At 38.7% G+C, this 23,118-nt stretch overlaps 1 protein-coding gene across 2 annotated transcripts in view; it reads left to right on the top strand.

The window, feature by feature from the left end:
• Camk2d (calcium/calmodulin dependent protein kinase II delta) overlaps positions 1-23,118 on the top strand; it is a 253,170-nt gene that overhangs the window by 127,121 nt on the left and 102,931 nt on the right. For both annotated transcript variants that reach the window (XM_038311055.2, XM_038311054.2), the window contains exon 4: positions 4,331-4,385. In XM_038311055.2, the coding sequence (XP_038166983.1) occupies positions 4,331-4,385 (55 nt within the window). The remainder of the gene's footprint in view (positions 1-4,330; positions 4,386-23,118) is intronic.

Genomic DNA, 23,118 nt, shown 5'->3' on the forward strand with positions numbered 1-23,118 from the left:
TACCTGACATAGTAAGAATTATAACTACATTTTATCTTTTATTTCTTTTATTTTATTTTTTTTTTATTTTTTAAAGTTTTTATTAGTAATTTCCTCCTCCTCCCCGCCTCTCACTTATCCCCTCCCCCTCTATTTCCCCTCCCTCTCCTGTCCAAAGAGCAGTAAGGGTTCCCTGCTCTGTGGGAAGTCCAAGTTCCTCCCCCCTCCATCCAGGTCCAGGAAGGTGAGCATCCAAACAGGTTAGGCCCCCCCAAGCCAGTAAGCGTAGTAGGATCCAAATCCAGTGTCATTGTCCTTGGCTTCTCAGCAGCCCTCATTGTCCGCCATGTTCAGGGAGTCCAGTTTTATGCCATGCTTTTTTAGTCCCAGTCCAGCTGGGCTTGGTAAGCTCCAAATAGATCAGCCCCACCATCTCAGTAGATGGGAGCACCCCTCGCAGTCCAGACTTCTTTGCTCATGTTCTCCCTCCTTCTGCTCCTCATTTGGACCTTGGGAGCTCAGTCCAGTGCACCAATGTGTGGCTCTGTCTCTATCTCCATCCATTGCCAGATGAAGGTTCCCTCACGGTTTGACTCTTAAAATTGGTAGAAAATGTTAATCATATTAAAATTTCTTTTTTCTCAACCCATACAAGGCCATGGTCTGATATGGACCCTTTTATCGCTTAGCTGGAATTGTACTGAAATTATACAACAGCATAGGTCAGGAAGAGGAAATAGCAATGCCACTCTGAATGCAAACCATCAAATTTATGCAGTAGAGAGATGAAGAAAATTAGGCCATGAAAAGAATTTTAGCTTCAGTAGCATTTTGCTCAAGTCCAATACTTAAAATTACAGAACTTAAATTTTTATTCCCAGCAATAATAATGCTGTTTTGCTTTATGAGAAATCATCTATTTATTCTTACACTTGATGTTATTTTTGAAAAAAATGTCAAAAAGCAGTGATGTATTTTAATCTGTTTTCTCAAATGCTTTTCTCATGATCTTTAAAATTTCCCTCTTAAAAACATTCAATTAATGTAATTGTGTGTGCCCATATGTGCGGCGTATGGCAGTTATAGAGCAGTTGAGGCAAGAATGGGATACAATCTGGTCCGGCACACAGCCGCCATCCTGCTTTGAGAGCCTGCGTGCAATCAGGCACAGGCTAACAGCTGTGTGAACAGAATGCCATTCAATTCCTTTAGTTTGTAAAGGAATTAACTGTTATTTATAGGGAATAATTAATGTAACATTTTATATGGGTAAACACATTTTGAACCCTTGAGAATCTGTTAAATTTTTTTTAAGTATGGAAGATGAGGAATGCTCTCAGCTGCCAGCAAAAGGAGGAGAGCCAGTTTATGTTTAACTGTAAAATAATTCTGCAGACTGTGGGGACAGATCAACTCTAACTTGAAACCAAAGAGTTCACAATTAGAGAAGAAAACTGACCCATTCCCATATTTGTAAACATGTAAATACACTCATGAGAACTCTCACACAGCTCTGTTTAGAAGGGAAAATTCTGATGATTCCATGTGCTTCTGTCTTTCTAATTTTTTTTTATTCTCAAAACAGAATGGACAAGGATTAGGAAGGGAAAAAAATGAAGGAAGGAGAGCTACATGCACAAGTTAATCCCAGGAAAAGAATGCTGATTTGTCTACCATAAGAATAAGGCCATTTATCAACATTAAGTACCAAGCATCAAATTACCGGGTACTTTGAATGTGTGTGATGCTAAACACTGAATTTGGACAAATGGTTTGTCTTGATCCACAATCACATTTGTTGGCTAAACGCTTTGTGATCATAGATTTGATAATAAGGCTTTGATCTACTTGTGTGACCCGCTGACCTCTGAATAAGGACCATTTGCAATGATTAGATTACCTTTGAGATAGCAGTGAATCATTCTATGAGAACATTTCTCCTGCTGTGATCAGAAACTAGTAGTGTTTCTCAAATTGCACCTGAAATAATATTCTCTGAATAGTTTTTCAGTCATCCAAATATTGAAGAGCTCACCTCCCCTTGAAGCTTTTCTCTGAAACAACAGGAGAAAATAGTGGTGGTCTGCCGAAGTGCAAGCTTTGAGTCATGGAAATGCTATTGTAGTTTCCAAAGTAATAAAGACTTTTTTAAAAGTAACCATATCATTGATTCAGTTTGTTTAAACACCAGCTGTGCAGGTGTCTCAGACACTTTCTTTGAAGAAAATAGTTAGTGGCCATGGTCTGTCTTCTTTCATTGTGCCAAACAGTCATGGACAGGACAGGCAGTTCAAATCAATCTCTTCCTTTCCATCAGCAGGGGACATGTAAGCAATGGTATCTTTGATCCTGGAAAACTGAAGAGCACTCTTGATACAATTAAAATCAAAGGACAATCACTTTCATATCTGTGATTTTAGAATTATAGGAACATTGAGATTGGGTGACAGTTCTCCTCCCAAATCGTGATGACTTTGTGAAAGACAGGGAACTGTGTGCTGGCTTTCTCAGTGAGATGCAGGGATTTAGAAGTATGTTTCCTACTTCATGATACCAACAGGAAGGAGGTTCTGTATTCTGAAGAAGGGAAAGGGCTTTGGTGTAGCTGCATCCCAGAATTCAAGCTGCTCCGACAGGAAGGAAACCACAGTGTCCGTTGCCCTTCAGTGCACCAGTGTTGAGATCTGGGGTTGAATTCCTGAGCCCAATTTGTTGTCTGCATTTTAGGTTTCATTCATGCTAATAACTATGGGAAACCCACATTTTTATAAGTCATCATTTGTAATTTAATGTGGGAAGAAAAGTTCCTCTTCCTCTACCCCCAGGGGATACTAGAGAGGGATGTAGAAAACCACTGGTTGCCCATTGAGACCTAAAGTGGATGGAGCAGTTTTATGAGGAGTGGCCATTGTAGTAAGTATGTGGCTTAGGAGTTACATCCCTAGTGTAGATTCTGGATCTAGATGCTTGTAGTTTGAGTCTACTTAAGTACTCTTCCTGGTGTACTTTTTCCATGTGACCACCATTGTCAAGGAGGCCTGCGCAAAGTGTCTTAGTTAGGGTTTCTATTCTTGTGATAAAATACCATAACCAAAAGTAACTTGGAGAATAACGAGTTTATTACAGCTTATACTCTCACGTTAGACTCCATCACTGAGGAAAGTAAGGACAGAAACTCAAGGCAGTAACCCTAGGGCAGGCAGTGAAGCAGAAGCCATGGAGAACTGCAGCTTATTGGTTTGTTGCTACTGGCTTCCTCAGCCTGCTTTCTTACAGCATCCAGGGCCACCTGCTTAGGGGTGGCACCACCCACGGTGAGCTGAGCCCTCCATATCAAATGTTAGTCAAATCATATTTTACAGATTAGACTACAGCCATGTTTATGGTGGTTTTCTCAATTATAGCTTCCTCATCCTAGATTTGGCTATGTTTCTTTCTCGGGATTGATTGGGTAGAAAACTTTACGTTCTCTCATGACTTTTGTGAAATTTGTTGTGTCCTTCACATTGGTTGTTTTTCTATCCTTCTTGGTCCCCAATAAAAATCAAACAGAAAGAATTACTACCAATGAGAGAAGAGAGGAGAAAAGGAGGACTTTGACAAAGTAAATAGTAGATAGATAAAGCAGTAAGTTTACATGTGTGGTTTGAGGAAATAGTGTTTTGAGTTCCTTGGATTCGTAGATAGGTTCAGCTAGTGTCACCTATGAGCCTACCCCATTGGGAAGTCTTCATGGAGTAGAGAAACTGGTTTATTTTTTTTTTACCAGCAAATTCTAAGAGATGCATTTAGCTACTTTTGGTGACTTAAATAAAGAAGGCACACTGGTCAGACAGTATCATGTAGAAATTCAAGGACAAAGAGAAGGGCAGGGTAGGGATACCTCTTTCTAGACTTCCATGTCCGTCTTGCTGTTCCTGGTGTGGTGATGATCAAGGCATGTCGATGAAGACTTGGATAAGAGCAACATCAAGACGAAAGACAGGGAAGTGTAAAACGTTTTCTGAACCTAGAAACTTTGGATGTATAGTATAATCGCCAGTGACATTTCCATAGCATTTACCCGGCAATATGTGGATTATCTTTCTTTTATTTTCTCATTTAAATTCTAGCAATTTAGTACATATATGAATGTCATTACAACTTAAGTAAATTTCTTAAGCTCAGATAGTTAATAATGAGCAGAACCAAAGCTCAGACCTTGGATCTTTCTTCACCCAGACCTTGCTGTAAATGACATTGCTATATCACTAGTTTGAAATAAGGGGATGCTCTCAATCATAAGAATGACTTTCTGTATTGCGATTGCAATAACGATAATACAAACTTTCTTCTCTTTTCTTTTCTTCAGTGAGACTTCATGACAGTATATCGGAAGAGGGCTTCCATTACTTGGTGTTTGACTTGTAAGTACATGCTTTATATATTCATGTATTTTTGCCATATAATTGAAAAGTATTTTGGTTTCCACATGATTCTTTTCATTGCATAGTCCAAATTAAGGACGACTATAATATTTTTAAGCGCTTTTTCAAGTGATTTTTCCACTCTATTTTTTTTTAAAGAGAGACAGCTCCACCAACGGTGTATTGTTCACATCTCAAACTTTTGTGTGTGTTCTGCTTTGCACCATGGGAATCTTACAGAAATGATTGACATGAACAAAGTGTTCCACTGAATTTTCTAAGAGCTTCTAAAATGTATCTTCGATAAAAAGAAGAATCCAGAGATACAACCCTGATATTCAAGGTTCATTTAAGCTAATCACAACTTACATCAAGTTCTTGCCAACAAGAATGAAGGGGAGATATTGACTTCTTGCAGGCATATAGCAAAACAGCCCACAGGTGTGACTGGCAGGGGCTGAATAAGGACACACTTGCTTGAAAGCAGCTTGATACTAATTATTTAAGAGATTAAAAAATAGTTGTATCATTTGACAATAATTTGACTTCTGGGGGAGAAAAAAGTCTACAGAAATTATATCCTAAATTCAGGTAAAGTTTTATGCCCAGAGATACTCTGGGCATAAACTGTATCATGTTTATAGTGTGTGTGTGGGGGGGGGGGAAACAATTTAAAAATCCAGCCATGACAAAGAATTGTGCAATTACAGTATACTTATTTAATGCATTTCTCTTTCACTGTGTTGTTTTGGTCACAATGCATTTGAAAGTACACAACAAAAACGAAAAAGCGTTTCATATTAATTTAAAAGTAGTTTAATAATAGGTTTAATTAAATAGGATTTTACTGGCTTCATGAAACCATCCTTCTATCTGACTTCTGTAACATGTGGGCTTGTCTTCATCTTAAACTCTACTTGTCCTCCAAAACTGATGGCTTTATTTTCAGTTGTCAGACTGACTTCCAAAGGAAGCACAAGAGAATAGTGATGCTGTCAAAACTATTTTGTCCATTTAACAAAGCTTTCCCAGGAAGAGAGCTGACTCCCTGAGATCTTATGATGCAGGCTATCACAGAAGGACAATTTATTGTTACTTTATTATTGTGATGATAAAAATTAAGACATTCATAGATAGGCAGCCATGCACCTCCTTCTGTTATACTGGGATCCATGTGTATTTGGAAAAACAGTAGCCAAAGCCTGCTTAGACACAGCTCTAGAATACAGGCTTGTCTTCACAGGCACAGCCTGTCCTAGGTGTCCTCATTCTGCCCCTGTCATCCTTTATCCTCTGCCTCTTCCTAGGGCTTTCATTCTTAACCCTTTCATTTCTTCCCTCTGGCTTCCTGCTTCCTCATGGACCGAAGCCCTGCTTTATACTTTTCTCTCTGAACTCTCTTTAGCTATTCTTTTATTTTTTTGATGTGGATGAGGTGTAAATATATAGATTTTGCTCTCTGTGCCTCCCGGTTCCTGTATTACAGAGATGGTCCAGAACATCTTTCCCTTCAGTGTTCCTTGAGAGCAGCATGTTAGCAAGAAATTCATAATTTTCTCTTTTTCCAATCTCTCCATTTGTTTCGTTTTCTATGATTATTGTTCATTCTCTCCCTCCCCCTTTTATACTGTGAATTAAGTATAGTGTCTCATGTTTGCTAGACACTCTACCCCAGCCCTGTTTCTTCAGCGATGTGCCACTTCCCACTCTATATGTTCCAAAGAAGAAATCCCATCATCCTAATAATCATTTCCCTAAAGATAGTGTTATTTCTCCCTGGTTGTTCTCAAGATTTTCCTGTTATCTTGTTTCTCTGAAATGTGATTGTATTGTGTTTCGACTTGTATTTCTGAATTTTTCTTATTTGTGGTTGGTTTTGTCTTTTGTGGGTTTCTGTCTGCCAGATTTGCACATTTTTTAGGCACTGTTTTTTGAATATGAAATTCAGCCTCACTTTCTTCTTTACTCTGAAGCGCTGATAGCGTAATTGTTGGACCTTTGTTGGTGTTCTTGTACTCCCATTGGTTTCTCAGGCTCTCCCTGTCCCAGTTTTGCTGTCAGTTTTGTTCACTTGAGGGATTTCTTCTGTCCTGTCTTCAGATTTGGTGTTGATTTTCTGCCTCTTTCCTCTGCTTTGTTTTGTTTTTCTTTCTTTCTGTTGTTGAGCTTATCAATTGAGTCTTTAAAAATTGCAGTTATTCTGTATTTTAGTTCTGTGATGTGTTTTGGGGTTTTTGGTATATCCTTTGCTTTGCTCCTGAGGCCTTCTGTTGTTCCTATTTGTTCCAAGCATGTTCTTGTTGAGTTATTAAAGTACTTTTATTTGATAGATTGACAGATTGACAATCCCTGTCATGTAACTGCTAGCTTTGTAGTGATGCTTTCTGCATCAAATTGAGCTTTTCTGATTCCTGATATAATTAGAGAATTGAGATTATATTCTCATTTTGTATTATTTTTCCAAACTCTAGATTGACTTAAATTTTTTAGTAGTCCTGCAATGATATCACAGCAGCAGGGATGGGAGGGGTAGACAATGGTAGGCAGCTACCCTGTGGCATAGTTCTTTGCTATTGGTCAGGGATTGGAACAAGGTTGGGGTTATATTTACCAGGAGAAATGCATATATTTTGTTTTTTCTTCCCGCAGTATGCGATGTATTGGTATTTATTGATGACTTCGTTAGTCAATAAGCTTAGTTATATAAGACATGGCATTGTGGTTTTCCTGTACTTATCCTGTTACTGATATCTGTACTATTTATTTTATAGGCTTTTATATTCTTTATTAAATTAAAGAGGTGATAAGAACCTATTATTTTCATAATTAATTTTCATAATCCAAAAGATAACTGACAAAACATATAAAAAAGGTTCATATTAAAGCAATGCTTGTTATTAAATGCAGTTAAGCAAGTGTAGTCTTAAAGGTATACAAACTCCTGTGGTATATTGGAAACCACATGGGCAGTTGCTTCCAACATTTAAAAAAATTCTTAAAGAGGAAATATGCCTCTTTAGATCCACTTTTTCGAGGCCACTTGACTACCTGAACATTCGTGCAGTCATGGATAGAACTCTATGCTCTCTATATAATTTAGAAAGATTATATAATTAATAAAATACATAATTAATTCATTAGTTGGGGTCCTGTAAATTCCACTAACAGATAATTTAAAGACTTAAAAAAAACAAAAAGATTTTTGTGAACATGTATATCCCACGCCCAGAGACGAATAACTCCAACTGTAAACTTTTCTTCCAAAACATGCTCATTCAGCATCTCAACAATATAGTATACAGTTTGGTTTTATTAACCATCTTAACAAAATAATAATTTTTTCAGCAAGTCACAACAGAGAGACAAAACATCTTGAAGGGCAGCAAGTTAGATGTTGGGAGAGCTAATGGCACATGAAGGACACTCTAGTAAGGTCTGTTAAGTAGACTCGTAAAGGGTAGAGTTCAAGCTGATTAAGACTGAGGGATGAACCATCAAGGAGGGCAGCTTCAGAAATTATGTCCTGCTCCTAGGCCAATGGAAAGTCAGAGACATTTCTTCTCAGCTGCATTCAATTCAAAGGAATTGCTGTCAGTATTTAGAATTCAATTAGAAACGTTATTTGTTTAGAGAAATGGGAATAGTAGGTTCTTGGGGGTCTAGAACCTCTCCTGCTATGGGTATTTAGCTAAGTTTACAGTATCAGGCATATTCATTCTTCTACATCTAGCCTTGAGTCCTGTTAGACAGCTGTTGGTTATCCTATGATAAAAGGGTCACTGTCTTACCCTTGGGTCTTTTCAGGCAGGTCATTATGTGATTGACCGGCTTTGTAGCTGGGTAGGACTCTTGGCTGCTCTTCCCTCTTGGCAGCTTGCATAGCATCTTCAGATACTATCAAAGCTAGTCCTTGGGGAAGAAGCTACCATGTCAGTTCCTGTTCAATTCCTCTAAGTTCTGTGTCTGAAGAGTGCCGTATTTTCAACAGCAGAATATTAATTTCAAGCTTACCAGAAGCTTCTTTATGCAACATATTGAGATTATGACAGATATGCAAATGGTCAAAATAGAGAGAGTAAGTGAATGTTGACCAAGTACCAATTGGTAACACCCGTAACCAACACTTACACAAAAAACTCAGAGAAAATTGTGGAAGAGGGAGTAAAAAGGTTGCAAGAACCAAAGGATCAGTTGCTAAATAGTGTCTTCTAGACGTGATAAAGAGGCTGTACCCATGAAATCTCAACAGCATGGCTACCTAAACCACACCTGCATAATGATAACACCACTTGACTTGCTAAAGTGGGTGGAGGTCACTAGGTCAAGGTCACACCCCTAGATGAAGAGCTATAGGCAATCAATGGCTTCTGAGAGAAAGAGAATGAGTTTTCTTTAGGGACATGTTACCTGATAGGTTATCAGGTTCTGAGTGATCAGCCTAAAAACATGTACATATGAGCAACATTAAATGGACTCAGAAGTACGTGTGTATGTACGTATGTGTGTATTCACATGTATATTTATATATAGCAGTAATAATTACAGAAGAGGTCATGAATGTGAAAGGAAGTATCAGAATTCAGGAGGAAAAGGAAATGGAAAGGAGGGGTAGAAATGATGTAAATATAATACAAATATATGAAGTTCTCAAAAATTAAAATTTTAGATGAAAAAAATGTTATGACAGAGTGACATGTGTTGGGCATTATATTTTCCTCATCTTCATTTGAGACATATGTGCATCCGGAACTGACAGGAGACACACGCATTGTACGTCTGTGGATACGCTGTGTATGTATATATTGGAATACAGGTTTGTCACAGCGCTGTACACCATGGGGAAATGTGGTAGAGATTAGCACTGGGGTCTAATATTTGCAGTCTTCTTACGAAACTATGCAGAGAGAATTGAATAGGTTTATGAAAAAGAGTTGATAATGAAAACTTTAATTTTTGTTCTCAGAGACGCTCACGGATAACCGTTTAGCGTTGCCATTCCTCTATAGAACACATGCAGGTGGGGCTCACTGAGAAATGTGAGACATCTCTGTCGCACAGGTCCTTTCTGTTTTAGGAGCCTGGGAAGCTAGTTTCATTCTTTGGGCTTGTGGTGTAATTAATAGGAACGCCTGGTGTCCTTTACAAATATAAGAACATTTCGTACATTTCTTGGCTATTAGAGAAAAATGCTGTTATTATTTCTAATGTACAAAAGGTCACTTTCCACCTAGCAAAAACACTGCTTGGAACATAAAGTCCTCTTTATTTCTCTGATTTAAAGTGTTTTTATCAGTGTACCAGATATGAAGTTTTCTTCAATATGTAATGGCAGCCTATTAAATGCCTTAGTTTCCCTCAGATGTCTATAATAAAAGCACCATTTTCAAAATTTCGAAAAGGAGAATTTTAAGAGGCTGTAATACGCAGCTTCTGTCTTTCTCATTTGACTTTTTTATTTTTTGCCATCAAAAATAAAACTTGTGTAGTTCCTAGTTACTAGGAAGACATATATTTTTCATTCTTAATAATAGAAATAATTTTTGAGTCACACTCTTGAAGCTATGGAACAGACACTTTTCTTGGTGATATTAGAAATAAAGATATTAGTTAAGTGTCATGTTTTTCAGTCTGCACATATGGAGTTCTGAAAGCGATCAGGTGACCTTTAAAAACCCAAATCTCAGGCTTAATGACTGTTTGGTGATGAGAGCCACCACTCATCCGGTGAGAGTTGTTAGAAGACAACAGAAGGAGCAGAAACTGAGGTGAACACACTCATGTCCTTGGAAATATTTCGTCACTGAATAAACGTGTTCTGAGCATCTCTTGTGCAAAAGCCTTGCACATAAGCGGCTGAAGGGAAGATGAGCACTGTGTTTTCAAACGATACTTTCCTGCACCCTCACCCTCCGTAGACCTACGCCCCTTCAGGAACTGTGCTGTTTTCTCACATGACCATCTCGGTGAGATATTTACAAAGCACATGGAGACACTGGGCTGCCAGACTCCTGGCTCCATGTTGTTAGATTCAGAGTGGGGATGGGCGAAGTCTTGTGACATTGTATTAAACGTGGACACGTAGGTTTGCTTTATATCTGCTCTTGACAATTTTCATTTTAATACAATGCTCATTGTCATATTTAATAATTTGGATAATCTAATAACTGCTTTCTGTTTGTATCCTCTGTTCTTTGTTCCTGTATCTGCCATGATTTGCTCTTCTTTTTGGTATGGTCTTTTTTGTTTTTTGGTCTAAATGGAACATTTTATGTGATTTTATTCTTTCTTCTTAGCCTACAGGTTGTATTTCATGAAAAGGTGTTTTCAATGTTTTCCTAGAGTTTGTAAGGTACATTCACATTTAACTCATGGTCACTTTCAAATAAGATTATATTGCTTTTGCTTCCTATGCTATGGATTGTTTAAATCACTGGTTCTCACACTTTCTAATGTTGTGACGCCTTAATACAGTTCCTCATGCTGAAGTGACCCCCAACCATAACATTATTTTTGTTGCTACTTCATAACTGTAAATTTTCTACTGTTATGAATCATAATTTAAGTATCTGTGTTTTCTGATGGTTTGGGGGTTTCGTGACATACAGATTGGGAACCACCGGTTTAGTGTCTAACGGATTTCCACCTTTACTTACAGTCTGAAAAGCAGATGCAGTTGAGTCTTTCCCGTGAGACATCCCTGCCTCCCCTTTCTGTTTGTGGTGCACTGCCAGTCCCTGTTCACCCATGTCCATGTGTGCACTCACACAGTTGGACAAATTCTTTCAATGGAATGAATCTCCACTGCTCACCCTTCCTTGTTCCTCTGTTGGAGGCACTGTTCTCTTTTCCATTCCTGGCTGTGTTTCAGGCTGTTACCATTGTCTTTCTTCCTGAGGAATTGAGCTCAACATTTCCTCAAGTCTTGCTGCACATCCCATACACATGCGCACACACCGGCCTGACTTTTCATCTGTCCTAGAAGGATTTCAGCGTTTCTCCATCACTTTTAGAGGGTAACCTAGTAGGGTATAGCACTCAAGCATTTTATCTGTTTCTACTTTTCATTTTTGTGCACTCTCTCTTCATTGCTTTTGGTTAGACATTAGAGTGCTTCTTAACCTTTGTGCCTATCAGCCAGTGTGCTAACCAAGGTGGGCTTGGAGAATGCTTCCTGCATTTTTCTTTATTTTTTGTGAACCTCTGTGTTTAATAAGTTGATTTCAGAACCCCTCAGTTTTTCTTGTTTCAAATACTGCCTCATTCTATTCTCTCTTCCACTCTCCATATCTGGACATTCTACATTTCATGGCTATACTGTGTTTATCGGATATGGTATGCTGACTTTCTCTGTTGTTTTTCTCTCTTCCATGTTTTACGAACTACAGTTGTCACATCCCCAAACTCTGAGATTTTTAGCTGTGCCCAGTCTCCCAAGGAGCCTGTGCAGTGTGCACTTCATGATAGCATCTCGAGGCCTGTTATCACTGCCATTTCCTTTTCCACCTTCTTGGAATTTTAAGCTCTCAAAATTCTATAACACTCATTATTCTAGCATGGTGTCCATTTTTTACTAAATTTCCTTCCTTCCTTCCTTCCTTTTTTCCTTCTTTCTTTTCTTCCTTCCTTTCTTCTTTCTTTCTTCCTTTTCTCCTTCCTTCCTTTCTTCTTTTTTCCTTCTTTCCTTTCTTTTCTTCTTTCCTTCCTTCCTTCCCTCCTTCCTTTATTTCTTTGTTTCTTTCTTTCTCTCTTTATTCTTGGCCTGACAATTCTAACATTCCCAACATGCCTGTGGTTCAGGTTTTTGCTTGAGTTTATCATTTTGAAAAGGAGATATGTGCTAGGTTAAAGAAACTGGCAAATAAGCCTATAATGATCTCAAAGAAAATGTGAGGAGAGGAAGCTTCTGTGGCCTCAGATCCGATCTCATTATTGAGGTGACCTGTGTGTCCCTATCCTCTTCTCAGTGTTTAGGTGTGAAGCAGGTGTAGTTTGGAATTTTCATCCCTCCAGGCTAAGTAAGCTTTAGGAAAACCTCAACACTTCCAGTTCTATTCAAGTAGTGTCTCCTGTAGATAGAACTTTCTAAGTTGAACAGAAGGCTTTGCCATGTTTCAACTTCTCTTTCCCTCTGCCTTTGATGGAGGCATGATGGGATTTCTCCTCCAGTAGTTCCTGTTACTATCTGACACAGCTCTTGGACCTTGCTATGGTTTGTGTCCCCAGAGGGTCCATGTATTGGGATTCCATCTACCTTTTAAAGTGTGAAGAAGGTAGAAACTTAATCCAGCCACAGTGTTTGGAAGTGATGGCTTTGGGAGTCACTTAGCATTAGATGGGTTTGTTGGGTAGAGCCTGTGATTTGATACTAGTAGGTCAAGAAGAGGGACAGTCCAAAAGAGGCTCATCATGAGATACATTGTCTATCTGTACTCTCCACCCCAGAGGGCCATCGGCAAGTACGGGTCTTGAATACAGAACCGTGAGCTAAATAAATGCCTTTCTAAAGTTACCCAGATCCAACTATATTATTATAATAATGAAAAACAGACCAGGGGAAAGGTTAAGCTCATCAAAGTTTACTGAGGCTTTAGAGATAGAGACTGCGAAGATTGTGTTCCCGTGGAGATTTTAATCTACTAATACTGCCTACCATAAGCTTTTCAAATTCATCAAAAATTATGATTTTTGAATTCACACTGGATTTGAGGAGGTGGTCACTGTCAACTTCTGGGGTGGTAAACAACATGCTATAATCATTTGTCTGACTTTCCATACATAGAACATGGATTTACATTGTAATTTCACTTTCAGTGTGTCTATGAAGAATTGTTCATTTCCCAGTTTCTTTATCTCTTTGTTTGTTATTTCAAAGTGATGGTTTCTAACCTCTTCACACACTGGCCATTTAAGTGGAGGTTTCACAGTGTTGCTGTAATTAGTTAAATCTATTTTATATTTTTTTCAAAACTTATAAGTCATTCTGATTCAAAAATACAAGAAAAATGTAGTTATTTATTAGCTAGATGTAAGAAATCAAAACTAAGAGTTTTAATTTTTACAGTTAATCTTAGTATATAGAAGACTAGGCTATACGTTTCTCATACACTAAAAAGAATCAATGCTGATGAAATAGGTAATTTTTGTACTTCTAGGCAAATAAAGGAAACTCATCATTTTTAAAAGCACACCAACACTGGAATGCCTAGATTCAATAAAGATGTTTACTCCTTCTTTGGTGCAGACAGATTCTGAAGGCACACTGTTCTCAGAAAAGTTAATTAAATATAAAATCGTGGATGGTTATTATTCTGTCTTACTAAATAATCTTACTGCAACTCCTCCATCCAAAGTTTCACCTTGAAACAGACTAGAATTGCTTGCTATACTAGGTATAATTGTCATTTTTGAGGACAGTGTCTGGGGACTGTCACTGATATGCTGCTATGCAGAGGATCTGGAAAAGTTACAGTTTCAAAGATGTTGGACTAAGTTTAGCAGACAGCTTCTTCAGTGTGGGATATTTTCTGCTATGTGCTCATCCATTTCATCTCCCAGCCTGGACGCTGTGGCAGGAAGCCCAGCTCCCACCTGATCTCTGCTTACTTTTCACTTCTTGAGCCACTCAAACTTGGCAGTTTCTACTCTTGGCTCATGATTCAGACTCCCCCCACCTCATACCTGGGTGCTTTAGACATTCTCCACAAATAGATTTGCTATTATAATACATTCATTCAGTGAATACTGACTGAGTGCTAATTGCGTGTACAACACTTTGCTAAATACTAGGGATAAACCAGTGAATAAGACACAGTCCCTGCCTAAGAGGAAATTACATGTAACCAGAAGGGGAGGCTACAGGCTGTGGTGAGCCCCAAGCAAGGTGAATGCATGGGTAGCACCCAACAGCACAGGTGCTAACAAAAGCAGCATGTGGAAAGTACCAAAGAAGACTAGAAAGTTCTAGAAATGGGTTGGTCATGGTGGGTAAACCATTAAGTCTGAAGGTAGAAGAAAAGAGCACCAATAAGGCATTGAGACTAAAAGGAAAGCAGGCTATAACAAGTTCCAAATGCTCCTATTAGATTTATCTCTTCTTGCACTAAAATTTCATCCCAACTTTAAAAAAAAATAAAGGTAATAATGCAATATATGTAGGGGAAAATTCTACATCTAATGAGAAAAGGTGTTGTCAATAGGATGCAAATTAATAGATTATGGGGTCAAAATAAGAAAGGAGAATGATGGCAAGCAAACCATTTTTAGTAAGGTGGTAGAAAATAAATGTAATAATTAATTGAAGTGAAATTCTTTTCATGCACTTTTATTGAAAATAGATTTTTAAATACAATATATTCTAATTATGGTTTCCCCATCCCTTTACTCCTCCTAGTTCCTTCTTACCTTCCCTCCCATCTGGGTCTACTGCATTCTGTCTCTCCTTAAACGAACAGGCAGCAGGGTGGTGGTGATACACATCTTTAATCCCAGCAATGCAGAGGCAGAGGCAGGCAAATCTCTAAGTTCAAGGGCAGCCTGATCCACAGAATGAGTTCCAGGACAGCCTGGACTATGTAGAGAAACCCATGTCTTGAAAAGCAAAAACAACAAAGCAAACAAACAGGCATCCAAGGGATAATAATAAAATAGAATAAGATAAAATAAAAGCAAACAAATCAGAATAGAACAAAACAAACAGAAGGAAAAGAGCCCAAGAAAATGCATAGGAAGCTGATACAAATGCAGAGACACGAATCTGTTGTTGAAGGCCACTTGTTTGTTTCGGGCTGCCTAGACCAGAAATAATCACACAGAAACTATATTATTTAAATCAGTTCTTGGTCAGTCACTTAAGCATATTGCTAGTTAGCTCTTACATCTAGAATTAACCCATTTCCATTATTTTATATTTTACCACGAAGCTCATCGCCTACTGGCAAGGTTCCATCTGGCAGCTCACGGCTTTCCCCTCTGGAGGCTCCATGGCATCTCTCCACTCTGCCTTCTTTCTCCCAGCAGTTAGTTTAGCTTCCCCCACCTAGCTCCACTCTGCCCTAACACTGGCCAAGCCAGCTTCTTTATTCATTAACCAGTAAAAAGAACACATATACAGAAGGACCTCCCACACCACTCATCCTTTTGTTGAAGACTTCTGTCTCCTGAAAACATTCCATTCTTAAAGTAGTTACAAAGTTCTGATTAGAGAAAAGGAAATTTTAACTCTCACAGAGCTTTTATGGCTCCGTGATTGAGAACATGTTTAGCTGTGTGTTTTCAAATCGTGTGCACGTGAATATAATGAGTAAAGCACCACATTAAAGACGATGATGACACAGATCCAGGGAGTGCACGCCTACTAACAGTCACACTTCAAGAAGGAGCAAGAATGTAAACAGCACTGAAGCACACGGAGGTTTCAGAAGGATTCCCTGGATGAATGACGTGACACTTTAAATAAATCAGAAAAAAGAGGAAATAGTTGCAGAGAATGCTGCTTATGTGATCATATGCATTAAGTGGTGATGCACAGGCATCCTTACATCACATGCTTTCTCCTAGTGTGATGTGCAGCCGTTCTGTGACGAGCCATGTGCCCAATATCTAACTAAGCAGAGTCCTTTGTTTCTGGTAGTTGAGTCAAACTTAGCACAATAATACCCTTCCTCGTTTATTTGATTCTAAAGATAGAACCAAAATATATAAAAGAAGAAAAGTGGTTCCTGCTGGTTCAGAAATATCTCTGTGGTGAGTGCTGATGAATAAAAAAATTTTAGTACGAGGTAGTATTAATGCCTTTACATCCTTTTCATATGCTTTCATATCTGTCTTTTAGTCCACTTGCTTGGTTGGTTGATTACCAGTCTCTTTATCCATAGAGCAAGCCATTTGTGTGTGTGTGTGTGTGTGTGTGTGTGTGTGTGTGTGTGTTTGTGACTGTTATTGGTCTGTATGGTATTATATTTATGTATTATATGTTTGTATTCTTAAAGTTTACTGTTTCATTTGGTAACATCAATTATTTTGCGATGTTTCTTTCTCTTTCAAAGAATGCTTGAGAGAAATGCTAATCTGATTTTTCATAGGTGTTGCTAAATTAATAAGGTAATGTTATTTAGGACTTTCACTGAGCCTCCAAAAAAATAAAGCTTTCAAGAAGTGGGGAGTGGGACAAGACCAAAGCATGTTATAAAAGTAAAGTATGTGTATGAAAATGTCATAATGAAATCTATTAATTTATACAGTTAATAAATGCTAATGAAATGGTGCTCTCAAAATAGAATTTTAATGAAAATCCATAGCTTTTCTTCTGTCCCATTTTAGCATAATAATGTGTTTATGTAAAGTTTTATGTGACGCAGATTTAGTGACCTGGGATTCATGGCACAGTAGTAGAAGACTTGCTTAATATGCTCAATGTCCTGAATTCTATCCCCAGCATATGTGCATCACACACACACACACACACACACACACACACACACACCCCACACACATACACACACACACCCCATACTGCAGATTTTCAGTTGTATCATGATCCTTCAATGGTTTTCTGTATTTTATACTGTGTAGTTAACGTTTATTATATCTTGTTAAATGAGAAAGTGGGAAGTCAGATCTTAGCAAATGATATTTAAGAAGAAACTATCTGTTCCCTAATGGGCATTCCATTTTCATCTATGCATAGCATTTTTATATTAGCTAGTCCGATGCTTCCTGCATAACCAATGAAACCATGCATTTAAATTCAGATATTGATTTTTCTTAATTTTTAAGATGCTTAAACATCCTGGTTCTTCATATATTTTAATTACCTGTGTTTAGTGAGTAAGCTAAACAAAACATTTAATTATCCTGAGAGCCTGACACTGGTGGCTGTAATTACTGAAGCAATGCAAGTTGCCATTCTGGTTGTAAGACCCACAGAGTACTAGGATGCTTGATACACACAGTGTAAACAAGGCCTGGTATGATTTCCTCTTCCGTTGCATTTGTAATTGGAAAACATGGAAAGAAGGGCATTTAGGGGTTTTTGTTTGTTTGTCTGTCTATTTTTGGCAGCCTTTTATTTTAGAATTTGGAACCTATTCAAGTTTCTCCAGAAATGGTGACCCAAATGAGTCATTATTTCATGGTCAATAGGAAGTATTTTGCCTGCTCTTGCTTGAACAAGGAAGCCATGAACATTACGATCGGCATTTGGTTCCTGCCTTAACATTGGGTATTTAATTATTTGTGATACAGCCTTCTTCTGAGCCTCATTGCTAGAAAAAAAAAAAAAAAACAAAACCATGGGTTCTATATACAGAAGTATAGTGATGATTCGAAAATACAGTACCAGAGCTATGTAGCATTCAGACCCTTAAAATCGTGCCTTGTGTATCAGCTAGCCTTCTGTTTCCTTGACAAAATACCAAACTGAGATAACCAACTTCTAAGGAGGAAAGGGGATTTTGGCTCAGAGTTTCATAGGTTTCAAATCCTTGGGCAATTGACTCTGTTGCAGTGGTTCTTAACTTTCCTAACGCTGCTACCCTTTAACACAGTTCCTCAAGTTGGGGTGATCCCCAACCATAAGATTATTCTCATTGCTACTTCATAACTATAATTTTACTACTGTTATGAATTGTAATGTAAATATCAGTGCTTTATGATGAACTCAGGTGACTCTGTGAAATGGTCGTTTAGCCCCAAAGGGCTGAGACCCTCTGCTCCATTCTTATACTTCACAGAGTTCTTGTATGTAAGACATGGGTGATAATGTGGTAGCACAGTAGGAGGCCAGGTTCCCTCTAGTTCCTCAAGAAACAGAAAAAAATGGCGAGAGGTCAGAAGGCCAATGACCCCTTCATGGCTATGTGTGTGTGGCATGGGGTCACAGCAGTGACCTAACTTCCTTCACAAATACCTCTTTAAAAGGTTACTGTCTTCTCAATACTACATTGCAGAAGAAAATTTTAAGGATTGTAATCAAGGGTTGGTCTCTGATAAATGCAAGCCTAAGCTATGCAAATGATGCCTAGAATTGAATGGTGTTTGCTCACATGAAATTGTTAAGTGAATGCTATTAAACAACCCCTATCAACACATTGTGTTGTGGGAAATTTAGTTTTTGTAAAGGAATTTCTGGCCTTAACAAAAACTAACATTTGCTGAATAGTTAATCATGACTACTCTTTCCCAAACTGTTATAAGCATATTGCCAATGTTGATTTTTTAATAGTAACTCTGTAACATAATGTTGGTATACTTCTTATCTCTGATGGAGCGGTTGAGGCAAAAGAAGTAGGTGGCTTATATGCCTGAGCTCACAGACCAAGTAGTTAGATTTACTTGGGTTTCCCTGATATGGAACACAGTGCTGTGGACTGTTGAAGTCCTACTTTTTATTTATTCTTGATCAAAATTTAGATGGATAGTATCTTATAATTGCATTCAGTTTGAGTGATCTTATTTTATTTTGGTACACAGGTGAACAGGGTGGCTTTCTGAAACCTATTATTTTTTAATTCTTTCCACTTTTCATATGCTCCCCTCCATGTGCCTTCCTACTTATCCATGTGCCTGAAATGGAGCTAAAAGAAGTTCCATTTTAATTTCCTCATTTTGTTTCTTTTACAAGGAAATATTCAAAGAAGTTTTCTGTAACTTCTAGATGTTACAGACCCTCAGTCATTCGTATTAAAAAAAGCTTATTTACTGATTGAAATCAAAAGCCCTAAATTATTAAAACAAATCCAAATGATCCTCCTTGATCAGGTAGTTGGGTAAAGGAGAGCAGGACTAAACCTCAAAGCCTACACTGCTTTGTTGAGATATAGGAAACCCTCAGGAGTTGGAATGACATGGTAGACAGACTTGGGGTATGTTTTGATGGAAAGTGATCCTCAAAGAGAAGTCACAGTTGGCGGCTTTTCTAGGAGTGGTTATAGTACAAGAGGGAGTCATCCAAAATTGCTTCAAACAAGAGTTAACTTACTACCTTAATTAACTGAAATATACATAAATATGTTTGATCTCTATGGTAGCCTATAGCCTGCTGAAGTTCAAGGGGTATACTTTTCTTAATTTATCAACAGGCAAAGCCTTGCAAACACATAACCCCAGAAGCTCAGTGATTAGGGCTTTTTTTAAAATACATTTTTTCATGCATTATATTCTGATCATAGTTTCCCCTACCCTAACTCCTCCCAAGTCCTCTCCACCGACAACAGGTAAGTATCATTGCAAAGAGAATCTGTATCCAGTCATCATAGCATCTTCCATCTTTGAAACAATTAATTTGACTTAGGAATTAACTGTCAGCCCATGGAGCTAAAAATGTGCTACTTAAGCAGGTTGGGCCACATGGGTCAAGAATTTGGGGTGGATGCTTGTTGTGGGGAAATGGGGAACAATTAACTCAGGAGACGTGATTATCTGGCAGGCAGAACACCCGAATCCAGTACATACTTGTTCAACTATGTTCATAGCAGCATTATTCATAATGGTCAGAACCTAGAAACAACCTAGATGCCCCTCAACCAAGGAACGGATAAAGAAAATGTGGTACACTTACACCATGTAGTATTACTCAGAGGTTAAAACAAAAACCAAAAACCAAGGACTTTCCTGTTTTAGAGATAGAAGTAGATATCATGGGTACCTTTTGTTCTTGCTAGACTTCTGTTCTATTGTTTTGAAAACAACCACAAGTTAACTAGGAGTAGCCATCCCCCACTTTGTATAACTTGGGGCTCTGTTCAGATATGTTGTATTCTCCCTTGTCTAATGACCTGACTGAGCCATGTAACTAAGAGACTGGAAATCCTGGCTAGTGCATTCATGGTGTGGTAGCCCAGAAGAGATATCTGTGCTGCCCCTAGACCAGAAAGCATCCCTGTGTTGTGTGTTTCTCTGAGATGCCCAGTATAATGTCAAGAATCCCCTTCCTTTTCTCCGTAAGCCACATACATTCCCTTTGGCTACAGATCCCTAGTTGAAACAGACACAAAATCAAGAAAAAGAAGAAGGGAGAATAGAAAGAAAACATTAAAAGGGCAAACCAACCCAAGATGCAACAGAAAGGACTGGGAGGGGCCTCAGTTGGTGTGATCTTGGGTAACTATCCCTTTTTTGTTTTCTTTTTCTATGCTTAGGTGGCTTTTACCTCTGACAGTGATGTTCATGTCAAATTAATGGCATGGTTGTTAAGCTGGAATCACAGGCCTGCAGACACTTGGGTAGATTTGGTCTCTACTTCTGCCAATTACTGCTATTCTAAATTTGAGCAGTCTACTCAAAAGCTCTTAGACTTTCAATTTGGTCGATTATTTAATCAAAATAGAAATACCACATGTTGTCTAGAAAAATTAACTCCACGGATGTAAATTTGCCAGAGAAGTGTTTGACAGAGAATGAGCACTGGATAGCTATTACTGCAGTTTAGAATTCCGAATTCTGTGAAAACAAGAGTATCCACTCAGTTCATACCCTCATGTTTCAGAAATAAGTGTTGGTAGCTGATGGAATTGCATGTTATGAAGGAACTGGGAGTAAGCAAAATGAGGCCAAGGAGTCTGGAGGAAGGAAAACCCTTCCCAACTAGCAAGTGATAAACTGCTCTGCCCATGACTGGTCATGAAATATGCATCAATTTTTACCAACAGAGCACAGTAAGAGTCAAGATCTGCAGTCTTTGGAAAATAAGTAGCCTTTTGGGCTATACACCCTTTCTCCTCTTCATCAGAACCATGACAACGAAACGCTTGCCTCTACTGTATTTTCTGTCCTGACCATTATTATTCAGAAAGCAGCCCAGAAACAACTTATTTCCGCTCTCGTCCTCCAACTCACACAGCCTCCGTGTCTGAGTCCTCTGATCTCACTTCGCAATGTCCATATTTAGCCCTTCCTTACGACAGTCACTTCAGGAAACTTCTCTCACATGCTGCTGTCCACCGTGTTACAAACTCCTGCTTAAAGCATGCAATCTAGAAGGTGCGCTCCATGTGAGGAGTTCCAACAACTCCTGAGACACATTCTGTAGATAACAACACGCTTCCACTGCCAATGGAGGGGGTGTGGGAAAGAGCTAAAGTTAGGCCCCATGGGAAAAATTGTTTCAGATCTTAGGTCTATAAAAATGCCCATAGCATATGCTGTTAGAATGGTGGTGACTGGTTCAGACCGTTCAGTCGGCCTCGTGTACACGGAAGCAGCTAGTCTTGTAGTCCACCGTAGGAATAAAGGACATGACCAGATGATGTAAATCTTCCTTTTGAATTACACAGTGCACTAAAAAGTAGTAAGGAGTCACGAGCAAGTAAAATAACTGCGTTTGCTGGTATGTTTTGCCTGTATCCTTGTTTTATATAAAGTTAACTGTAGCAAGTAAAAATGAAAATTGCATTCATTATCCCCAAGTGTTCCCACTTCAAACCACAGGTGCTTTAAAATAAACAGCAGTTAATAGATTGGGCTTTCCTGCTGGCAAAGTTAGTAGAGAATGTTGGATCTGGGCAAAGTTGTCTGGAAGAATCCTACTAGCTAGCCCAGTAAAGGAGTTGAATTTCAAAGTCGGTGATATCACCCATTTTTGTGGGTCATGCCCCATCATAATGCCATGACAATGCATTTCTCAGTGGCATTTAAAGAAGAATTCTAGCTTGTTACTCCAGGAATAATTGGTTACTTTCTTTAATTTTCTTTTAGTGAGTTTTTTTTTTAATCACAGAGAGTGATTTCAGTTATGTTAGAATATTTTAGGTTAAGTTCTCAAGTGAAACATATCAAAACTTGATAATGGAAGCTTTTATTCAGGTGATAAGTCAGTTCTTATTGCTTTGTGGCCTCTGTGGGCTGCCTGTCACAGAGTGTACACTGGAAGTTACACCCCTGGGAAATTCTTATGTAAAGCCAGTGGTACATCTGAACAAACTGGGAGGAGCTTCAGGGTGACACTTTGGAGAAAATTTAGCATGCAGCAATTTAAAATTAGAAGCCCTGATGAAAGATGAGCTCTGTCTGAAGCCACTTGGTGAGCCCCACCTTTTAAAGGCGAGACCAGACTCCAGTGGATTGCTTACTGTCATGGGAGGACACTCTGTCTCTGCCCAGAAGGAATCTCTCTCTCTTCCTATTTGGTGTGTGATGGTGTTAAATAAAGCTGCGACCTCTGATTATCACCCACGCGTTTCCACTGGCAGAGTGCCATGAAATAGTGCATCAAGAAGTTGGATCTGAATTCAGACACCGTCTGGGCTCAGAACACTGTCTAATGCATTGTACACACAGTAAAAGAGAGTTTTCTCTGGGGAGTAAGAGAAATTGTTGGGATCCCTGTGCATCAGCGACCTCTTACACATTGCTGGTTTCCTGGAGTCCTCTCTAAATTGGTTCCCTGAGTGTTTAAATGAGAATGTGAGGGTGGCAGTGAGTAGATGCATCGTCTAGTCTCTTAGAATCTCTCAAGTATGTTACATGCATGCTGCCACTTGAAGGACGATTTTAAGTTTTAACAGTTTTATTTATTTAACTTATGGGCGACTGAATGTGGACTAGTGTGTATATGAGGCTATCAGAGGACAGGTTGTGCGAGTCATTTCTTTCCTTCTGCCATGTTGTCCAGGGGTAGGGGTGTGGATGTCAGGTTGCCATGCTTAGTGGCAAGCACCTTTACTGGCTGAGCCATCTTGCCAGCCCAGATTTTTGTGGTTGTTGTAGTTTTAAGGAGATGTGCTAAAGACAGTATTGG

Source organism: Arvicola amphibius, chromosome 14 (assembly GCF_903992535.2).
Source record: "Arvicola amphibius chromosome 14, mArvAmp1.2, whole genome shotgun sequence".
Taxonomy (NCBI): Eukaryota; Metazoa; Chordata; class Mammalia; order Rodentia; family Cricetidae; genus Arvicola; species Arvicola amphibius.